At 43.8% G+C, this 14,210-nt stretch overlaps 1 protein-coding gene across 1 annotated transcript; it reads right to left on the bottom strand.

Annotated features, from left to right (window-relative positions):
- Nucleotides 1–1,416: 1,416 nt before the first annotated feature.
- Nucleotides 1,417–13,771, bottom strand: LOC310779447 (uncharacterized protein; the record flags this gene model as incomplete). Its single annotated transcript, XM_083639980.1, has 3 exons — nucleotides 1,417–1,530; nucleotides 11,398–11,651; nucleotides 13,753–13,771. The coding sequence occupies 3 exons, from the start codon at nucleotides 13,769–13,771 to the stop codon at nucleotides 1,417–1,419; spliced, it is 387 nt and encodes a 128-aa protein (XP_083496106.1).
- Between the last annotated feature and the right edge of the window lie 439 nt (nucleotides 13,772–14,210).

Here is a 14,210-nt window from a genome sequence, read left to right as displayed (position 1 = left end):
GTCTTTGACATCAAGGCCGGCTGTATCGAGGAGTTTAAACGCTAAAACAGCGTCGGGCAGAACCATATTAAACTTACGGATCTTGTTGTATTTCTGTTCAAAGTCCGCTATGTATTCAGCCATAGCGACGCCGTCTTTCCTTGACACTCGATCAAACACAGAGTACGCTTCATAAGCCCGGTCTTTCTCTTCTCTCATGAAAACTTTGTCAAGTTCCCGAATCAAAGTGTTCAAACCATCATCCTTGTTTAGATCGTCCGCTTGTATTTCTAGAGCAATGTCCCTTGGTCGGCCATCCAACGACAACGCTACAGCCAGTGCTTGTTTTTTCTTGTCCAGGTCCGTCACCCGTCTCCACATTTCCACTTCATTTTTCCAGTTTTCGTACGACTTTCCCTCGTCGAATGTCGGAGGCAGTCTGTAGTTATTAGAGGCAGCCATCCTCTGCTACCATGTTAACTCAATAATGAGACGTTTATTTAATATCAGCTCGTTTACTTTTCCGCTCTCAACAGCATGACAACTTGCCGCTCCCGGCACACAACATAACACGTCATCACGGTGGGAAGCCAGCACAGCATCATGGGTACCGTAAAGAATAGAATAGAGGTGCCAACAAGTCATATTAACAGTTTCTTCCCTATACAAACCATAGCAAACATTAGCCAATCATAGCCTCGGAATTGACTGCACGAGCTCGCGGTGGGCTCTGCGGAGTTAAATTTTTTGAGAGGCGTGCGGAGCTCCGTGCAGTACCTCTGCGCTCGCCGCACGGAGCCTCTGCTCCGCGAACACCGGACACTCCGCAGTTAGTATAAATTAGACTTAAGGCATTCCTTGGACTGATGGAGGTCCTTCAAGATTTGAAAACCCAAATAAAAAGAGCAATTTACTGTACAAAATAGTTAATCTTACAAATATTTCGAAAATATCTCTTCAAACACAATGGCTTCTTCTCGGAGAGGCGGAAAAAAAAAAAAAAGGTGATTGAGTCTCCGTCCAGCGGTGACCAATGTTGTCTTCTTCTCAACTTCATATTCATTTACAAAATAAAATAAATAAATCCAAACCCGTGTTCCATCTTACAGTGCCATCTCAAATAGTCTGGTCCCTTCTCTTCTCTGTGTGGGGACAAAACAAGGGCCGCGAGCGAGTCCCTTCATCTCTGCTCCCTTCTCGGGCGGGGCAGGAGATGGTAAATGGTAAATGGACTGCATTTATATAGCGCTTTTATCCAAAGCGCTTTACAATGTGCCTACATTCACCCATTCACACACCGAGGGCGGCCAGGTGCCACGCAGGGTGCTGGCACAGCCATCGGGAGCAATTTGGGGTTCAGTGTCTTGCCCAAGGACACTTCGACATGTCGAGTCCGGGGATCGAACCACCAACCTTCCGATTAGTAGACGACCTGCTCTACCTCCTGGGCCACAGCCGCCCCAGGAGACCCTGTCTGGGAAACAGGAAACCAAACAGGGCCCTCGTAAGGCGCATCCAGACAGGCAGGTTTTGTCTCTGGTGCCTCAGGAACTGCAAGAGAAACAGAGAGAACACATGAAGGTGACTCGGAGGTCCTCAGAAGGTATTGGCATCAATGAGTGCTACACTCAATTCACACCAATGAGGCGGAAATCAATGTTGATTAATCACAACTTTCAACTTCCTTCACAGCTGAGTGGAGTCACATTTGCACTTTAATCACCTACTCTCATCATCAGTATTTCATCAAACACTTATGACATCATTACACACCCTCATATTTTCATTGTCTGGTTTTCTCATGGGACTTCCTTCTTTTTTTAGGTAAAGCCTTGTGAACTGTGGTAAACCCTCTGCTAAACCATATGACCAGGGAGCTTAGATGTTTCCACAACAGTAGCTTGTGTTTTCTAACAAACATGGCTGTCACACAACATACAGTAAGGGACCGTTCGTTATTTAGAAGGGGGGGTCACTGGAGGGATTTGGTGTGCTCTGAAATAAAAAGCTGTGCCCCTTCCCCGATCAAAATATATTTTTCCTTGACCCTCCCCAAGTGATTTGAAAAATATAATTGACCCTCCCCAAACAATGTTGTGGCGAGCTTGCGTGGAAGAATGCAGACTGACACAGATATCTTACTTTTAACCAAACATATGCAGAAACTCTGGCCAGAGGTGATCGAACACCCTAACAGTCTCAGTCGTGGTGGGTACATTGATAGTAAAACTAAACATCCTGGCCACACAAACATTGCCATTAGCACATAATGCAATCAAAACATGAGCACAACATCACTAAACCACGTTTTTAACTGTACAGTAACAAGCTTCCCACAAGAACATGAACTCCCATAATCCTTTGCGCTTCTTAGAGCAGAACTGTCACCAATCAGAGCGACCGCCTCCTCCGGTCGCTACATTCTGCTATTATCGCTTGTGAAACCATCTTCAGTCTGTGTATATCAATATTTGTGTTTAAATAGCAGTCAATGACTGATGGAAAAAAGTTAGCCGGTTCTATTATTGTGGCGGACTCTCCACTCTCTGTCCCCCCTCTCTCTCTCTCACTCCCTCAGCAGACAGGCACAAAGCCACACATGTAAAATCTCCCAGCATCCATTGAGCTACATTTCGATAAGAAATAGCATCCAAATTAGCCTAAATAGATAGAAAGGTAGATAGAAATAATGTTAACACAACATGCAATTGTAGAACATTTCAATATTGGACAAAATAAAATCTCGAAATCAAAACACAACCCTATGTGAAACATATATGTCATCCTGGTGGTATAAATATCCCTTTCAGACTTAACGTAATTTAGGAGATGAGTGAGCCGTAACTCGGTTCTACTGTGACTTCCTAGAGGACTTATCTGGCGCAACGATAGAGCCCATATATATTTTGTGATGCCATGTCTGTTTGTTTGCTCGACATATATATATTTTGTGATGCCATGTCTGTTTGTTTGCTCGACATATATATATTTTGTGATGCCATGTCTGTTTGTTTGCTCGACTTTTCGTGCTGGAAATGTACTTCCATATTGTGGCACCTAGAGACCACAGCCACAAGCTCCAACGCCGTTAAGGCACACACACCAAGAAGCAGCTTAATATTAAAATAGGAATCTTTATTATCGACAAAAATATATATATATGTTTTAATTAAAACAGCTCATAGCATCACAGCACAGGTTGGTTGACACTTGTTACATATCACCACGTCATGATAGCACGCAGCAACAATAATTACGTGTAAGGGCTCCCGCAGGATGGTGGTCTTACACAGTAAGTTATACAATCAAATCAAACTAATGTATCACAATGAGTCAGCCACTCGTTACGAAAGACACCTCTGGGGCTCGTGCTCCCGAAAGAAAGCAGCAACAGCACATCAGCCTGTCGCAGCCTCGCGGTGCGTACAAGACCCCAGCCCTCCGTCGAGGCAAACAGAGCCCAGCAGCCGTGGAATCACCAGAAAAGCGCCACTGATTGGCCAGATACTGTACACGCCTACTGTCTGGATAGGCCAAGCACAAAGATCGACAGATCAGACCGCCAAAGAGAAACAATGCACCGGGACATACCAAACAGTTTGGACAGGAGGGGTGTAAATGAAGCAACTCAGTAGTTGTTGAAGTCCGAAAAGCAAACATTACACACAAACAAAAAGTTTATATATTTTTATCTAATCAAAATTGTATACCCCTCCCCTGGACTCAAATTAAAGAGAGTGTACCCTCCCTCAAACTAAATTTAAAACAAGATTACCCTCCCCTATTTTCCCTCCAGTGGCCCCTTCCCTAAATAACGAACGGTCCCTAATTGTGCTGAATACTTCAGGTCCATTGGATGACACAATCTTACTTAGGGACAGAATACAGAGGTAACCCCATCCCTCAGACAATAGGCAATTGTAATACTTGTACATTTACTTGTTATCCTAAATCAAAAATGTTGCCATCAAGCTCAAAGGATCAGATGCTTTGCCTCCAGAGATCAAATATACAAGTACAAATTGCACTCAAAGGAACACTGCCGATTTTCAGTGCTGACTGAGTTATATAAACATAATCTCACACATATCCAAACACTGTACAGTTTTGCAGGCATTGAGTTTGGCATTTGAGTTAAGTTGTGGACCATCACTGGTCCACAACTTAACTCAAATCAACTCTCAATAACTGTCAAACTAAATGAATGCCTGCAAAACTGTTTACAGTTTTCTGATATACTACTGATTTTATAATGATACACAGTTGGTTGAAAATAACAAATTAACTGTCGACACTGAAATAGTGTTGCAATTCAGAGTGCAACGAGCACAATTTAGTGCAAGGAGGATAGCATTATGAAGAATCACGGGGGAAATCAACGATTATACTAGTGTTTTTAATGAATAGCAGAAGTCGGTGTTTGACAAGTGCTTGAAGTGATCATATTTGATCTATACAGGCTGCCATTTCCCAGGCATACATCAATGCATGCACCAGTGACACTGCAGGTGAATAGAGGGAACGGGAGAGAGACATCTACAGTAATGAGGTGGGAGGAGAGAGAGGAGGCGAGCATCACTTGATAAGAGTTCAAAGTCAGGTTTGAGATGGTCCCCTCTCATCCAGTCTTAGTGCACATCGACTTATAAACAACAAACCTCAAAGCGAGAGGCTTTCAGAGAAGGCGCCCCCTATTTCATCACGGCTCTCTCCTTAATGGCCAAGTCAGCGGAATAATTATCGAAACAAAAGCAAAGGAAACCGACTCCCTCCTCCTACTGGAGATGCCTTATTCTTCTTCTTCTCCCAGTTCTGTCACTTGCTGTTGGGGCGTGCAGCCCTCATGGACTAACAGGCAGATGAAGGGGCTCCCTGCTTACAGCCTACAATCTCCTCTCTCGCCTCTCATCTCTCTTCCAGCACAGCTCCCCCGCTGGTTCTCTGAAGAGCGGCGTTCAGATATTGCAGGCCGTTGCATAAGCATTCAGCTTGTTACGATCTCTCTCTCTCTCTCTCTCTCTCTCTCTGATGCGCAAAGCGAAGGCCTCTCTACCAGCCTAGCAATCAGAGTCCGCCACAGGCTATGTGATGCAGTGCTAGCAGACGGAACTGAACTGAACCGGCACCACTAAACGTAACCCAAATTGTCCCTAATTGCCTTAATTCTACAGTGCAGTGCTTGTTTAAACAGTACCCTGGCTTGTGTTCCACTTGGGACTCATCTTTCTGCACTCCTTTGGGTGGGCAGTGGAGAGTGCTTTGTATTTTGTTTGGGCCTTTTCTTTTTACAGTGTAATGTGCCTCATACAGGGAAAACTGACGAGCCCAGAGCTGATAATGTGCACGTTTGCCCCTCGCCTTATGTTTGGATGGATTTTACTCTGTTTTCCCTAAGAGGGAACAATTATGATTTTATGGCCACACTTGGCAGCCAAATACAGGAAAGAGCAGTCTAACACGCTTTCCTGAAACCTGACAGATAAGACTCAAACTACAAGAACAGCCTGCTTCTGTCCCTCGCTGTCTTAGTTCTCCTCAGTTGCTTTGTCGTGATCGACAGACGCAAAAGGAAACACTCACTCACGCTGGCACCTTCTGCGCGGGGAAGCGAGCGAAGAAGACTTAACACTAGCACAAATCCAATAGAGAAACGTCCGGATATCATAAGCGAGAATATTGTCTCCTATTGTTCGCCATTTGAAAACTCCTGCAGCAGTGATATCAGATCATGCAGGATAAAGCGACAAACTCCAGTGCCTCACAGACAAAAAAAAATCGGTTATCTCTGACACACACACACACACACACACAGGTAGTCAGCGGGACAAGTGTGGTATTGTGGGTAGCTGTCATGTTACTGGCTGCGTCTATAAGTGTGTGAGTCAGACTCTATTTTTAGATGGCATATAAACAGCCGGCCAAGTCTACCCAGACACAGATATGCTGCTAACTGCTGTCCATGATGGTCACATTGATCTCACCTGCTCTACCTCCAAGTCCAGGGTTCATTCATTCGTTCGTTCTTTCTTTCTTCTCTCTCCTCTCTCTCTAACGACGTCATACAGCTTATCACCCACAACTTGTTGTCACACAGACCCCGTGGCAAAACACAGCCGACAGATAAGGCTCTCGATACCCCTCCCTGTCTATCTGTACTCACTAACAAAGTTCATGGCGTGACTATGTCAACTGTTTTTGTCAGTCAGTCAGCCAGGCCTGGACTTGGTTTTCAAACACTGCTACATGTATGTAACCCCTCCTGCCCTGTTGTTGAAAGCACACTGATAGCAGCAGTTGGAGAATGGAAAAGCTGACTGTGTGCGTGCGTTGTCATGGAGGTGGAACATGCCGTCATCACCTGTAAACACCTTTGTCACGTTCAAGGTGCAACTCGGTTGTGAGCAAACTGTTTCCAGAAACCGGTACATCACATGTCTAAAATAGTTATACAATCCATGACGTATTTCCATGTGTGATCCCCCCTTCCTTAGCATGCACAGCTAGCTACTAATTATGAACTGCACAGGAAGTGTTTGCTTACTTTAACGATGCCCTTAGGGGCTTTGGCAAATAGTCGTGAGTAGGGATGTTCGATATTTGCTTTTTTACCGATATCCGATATCCGATAATGTCCAACTCTTTATTTCCGATACCGATATCAACCGATACCGATATAAGCGGGCTTTTTTTCCACCAAAATTTCACGTAACAAGTTACATAATGTAGCTTAATGTAGCTGAAGAGTTTAATATATAATATGCATGTTGTGTTAAAGTTGTAAGTGTTAGAGAAGCGAGCTTGTGAACCAGAAGGTCGTCGGTTCAATCCCCGGGACCGGCAGGATAAATCTGGGTGGGGAAAGTGAAAAGGCAGCGCTTGCCCCTCCCTCATTACCACCACTTAGGTGCCCTTGAGCAAGGCCCTTAACCCCAACCGCTCCAGTGGAGCTGCTCAGTGGCCAACAGATCAGACTGTGGTTGTACTGGTCAGCTTCCAGGTATGAATGTGTGTGTGAATGTGAAGAGGGCACTCCTGAAAAAGAGAGCATTGCTCTCAGTGAGCCTCCCCCTGTATTAAAAAAAAAAAAAAAAAAAAAATCGGCATGAAAACCGATACCGATATTTTCCGATATCGATTTTTTATGCTAATATCGGCCGATAATATCGGTAGGCCGATAATATCGGACATCCCTAGTCGTGAGTCTCCAAACTCAGTGCCTCCATCACCCCGAGAGCCGTGGCATGTCCCTATTTTAGTGCCGAATGTGGAATAGGTTCAGCAACAGAGACGCCTGATATGTAGGTGAAAAAAACACGTCAAGAAGGATACCGTAAGTCTAGCTATATTAAACAAATGGTTAAATTACAGGAAAGAGAGGAGACAATAGGATAAAGGGAATAGGACGGAGATGGGAGAGAGATAGAGAGAGACATTTAATCTGCTCTTCCCAAAACGCACCTGGAGCATTCTCCCCAAACAGCTGAGCGGATGGATTTCACTCGTCATTTTGCTCTTTTCTTCTGTCTCGGCAGAGCGTGAAACCTGAGCTGAATATTTCTATGGACTGTGTGATGGAAGGTATCAGTGCTACTGTGACACAGTACTGGCAGTCTAGTCTGCACCCATCTGCTCAGATGGAGGTGTATTATTTCAGGGGCTCGTAAAACAAAGCAGACCTTGACCACAGTGCCAAACTAAGACTCAATATCAAAACACGATACTATATGCATTTGTTTCTATGATGGTCTCAACTGTCAAAATGGATTCCAAACAACCAGCCACATTAGTTCTATCTATCTATCTATCTATCTATCTATCTATCTATCTATCTATCTATCTACATTTGGCTCTGTTCTCTGTTTCCATTTTTATCCCACTGATGTCATCAGTGATGTCATAAATCACTGATGATGCCATCAGTGTTTCCCATACATAAAGGAATTTGTGGCGGGCCGCCACAAAAGGATTTGGACCGCCACAAAAAGATGTTGACCAATTTTTTTTTTTTTTTTTTTACAGTGGACCTGAACGCAACATGCAAGATATCCGCTGAATAAGTGTCCAATAAATGTTCATGTCATTCTGGCAATACTTCTGATATAGCATTTCAGTCTGGAATATGGAATATCTTTCAATAATCTATGATTTAGCTGCTAAATTGTCAAATACCGCCATCTGCTCGCTACCCAGGCACTTATGTATGTACTTTGTACTTAACCTAACTAACTTAACCTAACTAACTATCCGGTGTGCACAACACTGTCAGCCTAAACTCCGGCTGACACCCCAAAAACCTACAATCCGCTACAGAAAAATGTATATTGTTTGTTTATTAACTGGCCCCTCGCCTTCTATCATTTCACGAAAGTGGCAAAGCAAGTTGAGTATCCGTGACCTATAGGGAGAAATTTAGTTTGTCATTGTAAACCCACAGCACAGTAATGATGACATGTTCTTCATAGATCTAGCCTTTTAATTTTGCTCTTAAGCTTTCTCAAAGTACACCAAATTCATGCATTTTACTTTAAAATGTTTAAAAATAAATTCTGCGGTCTGCGGTCCCCCACCACAAATACTCCAAATCCTGTGGGAAACACTGATGATGCCATAAGTAATGTCATCAGTGATGTCACTTGAGCAATTGTGCATTGTGACATCACTAATGATGTCATCAGTGATGTTATAAGTCACTGATGATGTCATCAGTGATGTCATAAGACACTGATGATATCACCAGTGATGACTGATGGATGTAAACTTAAGGGGCACACACACACACACACACACCAGTGCATGTAAACTTAAGGGCAATAACATTTTTGTACGCAGCAGCCGAGCTGTGGGGTGAGGCCGCGCAGTGGCCGCGCAGGGTATGCGAGCTGCAGGGTGGGCGAGGCCGCACAGCGGGCGAGCCTAGGAATCGAGCGTGCGTAGTGTGCGAGATGCCTAGTATACAAAATGTGCATCTTATTTTTAGTACCCTGTATTAAGTTACACTCAATCGTCCCTTATTAGTGATTTAGGCTTTTTCTCTCAATGCACCCAGATCCAAGAAAGTGGTTGAATCCCTGCCGAGGCTATTTTTGCCAGACCCAGGTGGTCGGCCTACAGGAGGCTTTGTCTGTCGGTCGGTCTGTCCCTCTTTTCCTCCCCAGCCATTCAGGAACGTGTCAGATTTCAACCACCAGGGGCAACAGAGCAGGTCTAGACTTGCTACCATTTGAACCAGCAGTGAATGGGGACACTAACAAACATTGAATTACCTATAATTCAGCTGGTTTAAACATGTGCCGTGTAACTGTACAGGATCTGTACTTGTTGTAATTGTGGTGCCTAGTTTGGTTCATTATTGGCCATTAGATCATATTAGATCATACTTATTTATTTATGGAATAGTTAAAAGAAAGACATGTCTAAATGTGGTCATTAACTACAGTACATTAGAGGGCAATAGAGGGCCCACAACACCTGAAGGTAATTTGTATAAATATCACCTACAGCCAACTGATTAATGAGATGGCAATCAATAGTATGACAGCAATTGATCATATTTACACAACCATAAACCCACAACACACTTGTAACATTCATGAGTTGAAAATGTTTTAGCCACTCAAATTGCATTGGGAAGCTGCGTTGGGCAGGTCAGGTGAGCAAGTAAAATCAATGAGGGTCTAATCAACAAGGGACAGGTGAATGTAATCAGACTGGAAGGTTTGCTGGTCTAGCCTATACACAAATCTACAACCAACTACCCCTATACACCCCCACCATGGTGTATTCCTATTTAATTCCAACAAAATGTTAATACGGCCTAAAATGATTTATACTTTTAACTTATAAAGTGGTTTGTTGTAGGTGTGTTGGTCTCAAAAACATGTAGATCAAAGGTGGAGGGAGAATTGTACACTACATAAACTGGAAGGAGAAACTCCATAGACAAGAGTCTGTAGAAAAGGTTCTCATTTATTCTACATGCTCAAATAAACAAAGTGCTGTGTAAAGAACATTTTTGTGAAGCAACCAAACAAGACAGCGAGTTATAGAGCTAAATGGAGTTAATTGCATTGGCCAGGTGCACCCTGTTTGGAAGAATGGAGTTTGAAGATTGATGGGGTGAATTCATTAACCAACCAACACGTTTTAGGCAACCAGCATCTCTAATTGTCTTTGTACAGCACTGTTCAGTGCTTAATTGGTAAATGAAGAGGTTCTAAATGTGCGCATTACATAATAAGTGATTGATTGAATACGTTGATCATTTCAAATAGGTGCCAGTCCCAATCTCAGAGGTGGGGGAACATGTTCCCCACAAATTAAGACCTGGTGTTGTTGCACTGGTGAGATTTATTTGAGCATGTATGAGAAGCTTTTATCCAGTCTCTGTCTAAAGAGTCTCTCTTTCCAGTTTATGTAGTGTGTACATCTAAAGAGTCTCTCCTTCCAGTTCATGTAGTGTGTACATCTAAAGAGTCTCTCCTTCCAGTTCATGTAGTGTGTACAATTCTCCCTCCACCTTTGATCTACATATTTTTGAGACCACTGCCCATATTTCGGTAGAGTGAGTGAGTACAGAGTACTAAATTACTGCAGCAAAAATACATGCAAAAAAACTAAAACATGTCTTTCTCTAAGCTTCGTGATGTCAGAGTCGCCCTTAAGTTTGCCAATAATACTGGCTCTGCTGGTGAGCACAATCTTTGCTTTGTGAATAGTCCTGTCCAGGGCCTAATGGCTTTGTCAGCTACCAAGGAGTACCGGTACTTCCTTCAGCTGGATGATTCCGATCTGGTCAATAAGCCTGTCACTAAGGAATTTAAGAGAGTCCTTCAGACTAGGGGGGGGGGGACTGTGTCTCTGGCAGTGGTTTGTAGGTGTGTTGCCTACTAGGAATGTGTTCCTTCTGGGTCTGGCAGAACCAGGTCTCCTGGTCTTGTTATCTGGCGTGGGTTGAGGCCGCTCCAGCTGGCAAAATATAGTCCCTTTCTTCCCAAGAGTGAACCACAACTTGGCAGTAAGTGGCTTTGAACCTGCTCTCTCTCTCACACACATTTTGTCAAGTAAAAGCTGACAAGACCAAATAGTTCACACATACACATGCACACTTTTCTTCTGAAGTTTGCACTGAACTAGATTGTACAAAAAACATCTGACTTCCTTGTAGCCCCTGAGCAGCCCACCCTCCCCCAGGCTATCTTCTCTACTGTGGCTGTTGGGGTTCAAACAAGCACTTTTTTTAGGGCATATCCCTTTCTTCTGTAAGGCAATATGTGTTCATATTGTGCACATTTTGACCAGTAGTGCTTGAGAGTGCCTGCGAGAGGTTATGGTAAAGCAGGATGCTAAAGTATATGTCAGGAAGTAGAATGGCTAGATGTTTGGAATATAAGGTCATGTGAGGATGCACTACATACTTACCAGTTCAACGTGATTCTGGTGCAAGTTATCTCCGATCTCCCGATATCTGCGGCCAATTTGCGGATCGACGCTCACTCCCGCCTGCCCCTCGGGCCTCTCTGGCACGCGGCCGTCGACCTCCCCTCTGCCCTCCTCCTCCTCCTCCTCCTCCTCCTCCTCCTCCTCCTCCTCCTCCTCCTCCTCGCTCGGCCTCTCTCCCCGGTCCTCCATCGGCTCCAACTGAGCGAGGAAATGTGAGCGGAATCCAGCGTTGCCTAAAGGCAAAGCAATAAATATTGCAGCTTTTTAACACGTTTTATTATTCATGGATCTGTCAAAAACAAAGTTTATTTTTATTATTACCTCCACCATGGGGCTTATACTTTCGCTGCCGTTTGTTTGTCTGTCTGTCTGTATGTCAGCAGGATTAGGGAAAAACTACTGGCCCAGTTTTCATGAAACTTCGTGGAAGGGTGTGTAGCATGGGCCAAGGAATAAGTGCATTTAAGTGCAATTGTTAGCGAGAAGATGAAAGCGTAAACAACATCAGTCATATCATAACGTTAACTAATGAGAAGCAGTGAGAACGATCTTTCAGTTCAAAGAAACTTACACGTTTCAATGTTTTCCTTTCTGATCTCGGACTAGTAGACGTACAGTATTAGTGAAGCCTCAGAAGACATGCCCTCCGGTCTTATGATCAGCCAAACTTCCTTGATTTGCCAGTAGCATGCGTGACTTCACAGTTCACACACAGCTGCTGTTCTTTTGTCTGTCTCGGAGAGTGAAACAGATCTACTTTAAGTGCTAGCAGAAAGACAAACCGGTTCTATCCGATCGGGTCGTTCATGGGTAAATTATATGGTAGGTATTCAGTAAGTAGCACTCTAAAGTCCACAGACAAGCGAGAGCGAGAGTGTCGGCGGGCGGAAAAAGTCAAACACCTTATTAAATCAACAGCGGCCTCAGTGAACCGCCGCCCCCTTCTCCGGGGCCCCATGTGTGTCACTGAGTTTAGCCGACGCCCCTCTGGCACGCGCTTCTGCCGTCATGCGATTTGGAGGGAAAAACAATTATTTTGATGTAATCGCAGGAAGAAGAATAGCCCCCGCTGTTCTACCTCCTCGCCGGGCCCGTTTCAGGACCATAATATCTCCAAGTTGTGGACCACGCTCGGGAAGAAGACAAGAGAGATGGTGAGAGGAGAAGAAGTGGCACCGAGCCGAGTGCATGACATTCGTTACTGGTTAGATGATAACGAACGGGAGGGTAATAATAGTCAATGGTGTTTGTTTATTTATCGATGACTTTTAAACAGGGAACAATGTGCGCCTCTCACTGACTGACACTGAGTCAACAAACAAACAACGTACTACCCAACCAACGGTCCAATTCGATTAGAGTGATGTCACACTGATTTGATTAGATGCGGGCAAGCAATATTGAATAAAAAAAATTGGTGGCCATATTAGTGTGGATATGTCCCTTTTTGTGTGTGTGTGTGTGTGTGTGTGTGTGTGTGTGTGTGTGGTTGTGTTGTGGGTCTGCTTTTATTCTTCACAATGAAAGCAATTTGAATTATGCAAAAGAGAAAGAACTTACATTTAACATTCCAACAATGTAAACATTAGAATATCTGATAGATAGTATGGTAATGGTGGGTACACAGCCATTATCAATAGATAGATCAGATTTTGAATAGCACAACAGCTATCTTTGGTACACGTATTAAGAGGAATGTAAATCTACGTTTTGTTTTGTTTTTTAGAATGGCATGTGTGTCTCAGGTCCTCACTATGGATGTTGCTGAAGGGGGATCTCCCAGCTACAAGGAAAATGCATTTGCAGGCCTGTCACTTCGGGGAGGAATAATTCAAATTCAATTTTCTCATCGACCAAGAAAAGAGCACACAGTTCTCCACTCCCGTACCCATCCAAATTGCTGACCTACATGGAAGTGATCAAATCACAGCGCGAGATGAAATTATTCACGTCTGTGAGAATTGCCGCAGTTCCATCAAGAAGGGCCCCGCACACAGAGAGAATTGTGACTAAAAGTGAGAGGACACAGTGCCGTCACAACCCTCTCACTTTCAGATGCTGCAGGGCCACCATCAGTCACAGGTGTAGGGCCAGATCTACTGCCCCTCCCTCCTGTTCTCTTCCTCTCCTCTGCTTCTCCATACAACCTTGTCCTGAACTGCCACTGTTATGTGTACCTGTCCCCTGTATCTGTTGCCTGTGTCTGCTGCCTGTTGCTTGTCTTTTGTTTTACTGTTAAGCGTCTTTGAGTCTTGAAAAGCGCTATATAAAATAAATGCATTATTATTATTATTATTAGATCATTTCAGATGCTGCAGAGCCACCATCAGTCACAGGTGTAGGGCCAGATCATTTCCGCAATCCAGAAAAAACGGACGGAATCATGGAATGTGGTAATAAAAATGGAATCAACTGTAAATTTTGCAGAATTTTCCATAATTTGGCTGAAATTGATAAAAAGTATCGAAAGTCGGTCTAATTATTCTAGTAACCTAAATGAATTAATAATTGTAAAATAGGCCGAGCGAAATAATTCTGTTTTCGATTGGGGTGTTTTGAGAGGGGGCTCGGTCTTGCGTGGGACCCTTACGTCACCTCACAACTTGGTTTTCACTTGAAACATGTCGAAGAGGCTGTCTGGTTGAGCCAAGTCATAAAAAAAAGAAAAAAATATCCTAAACCCTTAACTCATTCTCTGCCAAGGACGTACCCGGACGTACTTTTAACAATGGCGTTCTGTGCCAAGGACGTACTCGGACGTACTTTCACGTTTTGGTTGTTTACATTACATC

The sequence above is a fragment of the Poromitra crassiceps genome (genome assembly GCF_964638095.1).
Source record: "Poromitra crassiceps genome assembly, chromosome: 7".
Classification (NCBI taxonomy): Eukaryota; Metazoa; Chordata; class Actinopteri; order Beryciformes; family Melamphaidae; genus Poromitra; species Poromitra crassiceps.
The sequence above is the reverse complement of the archived record's forward strand: the minus strand, read 5'-3'. Positions and strand labels throughout refer to the sequence as shown.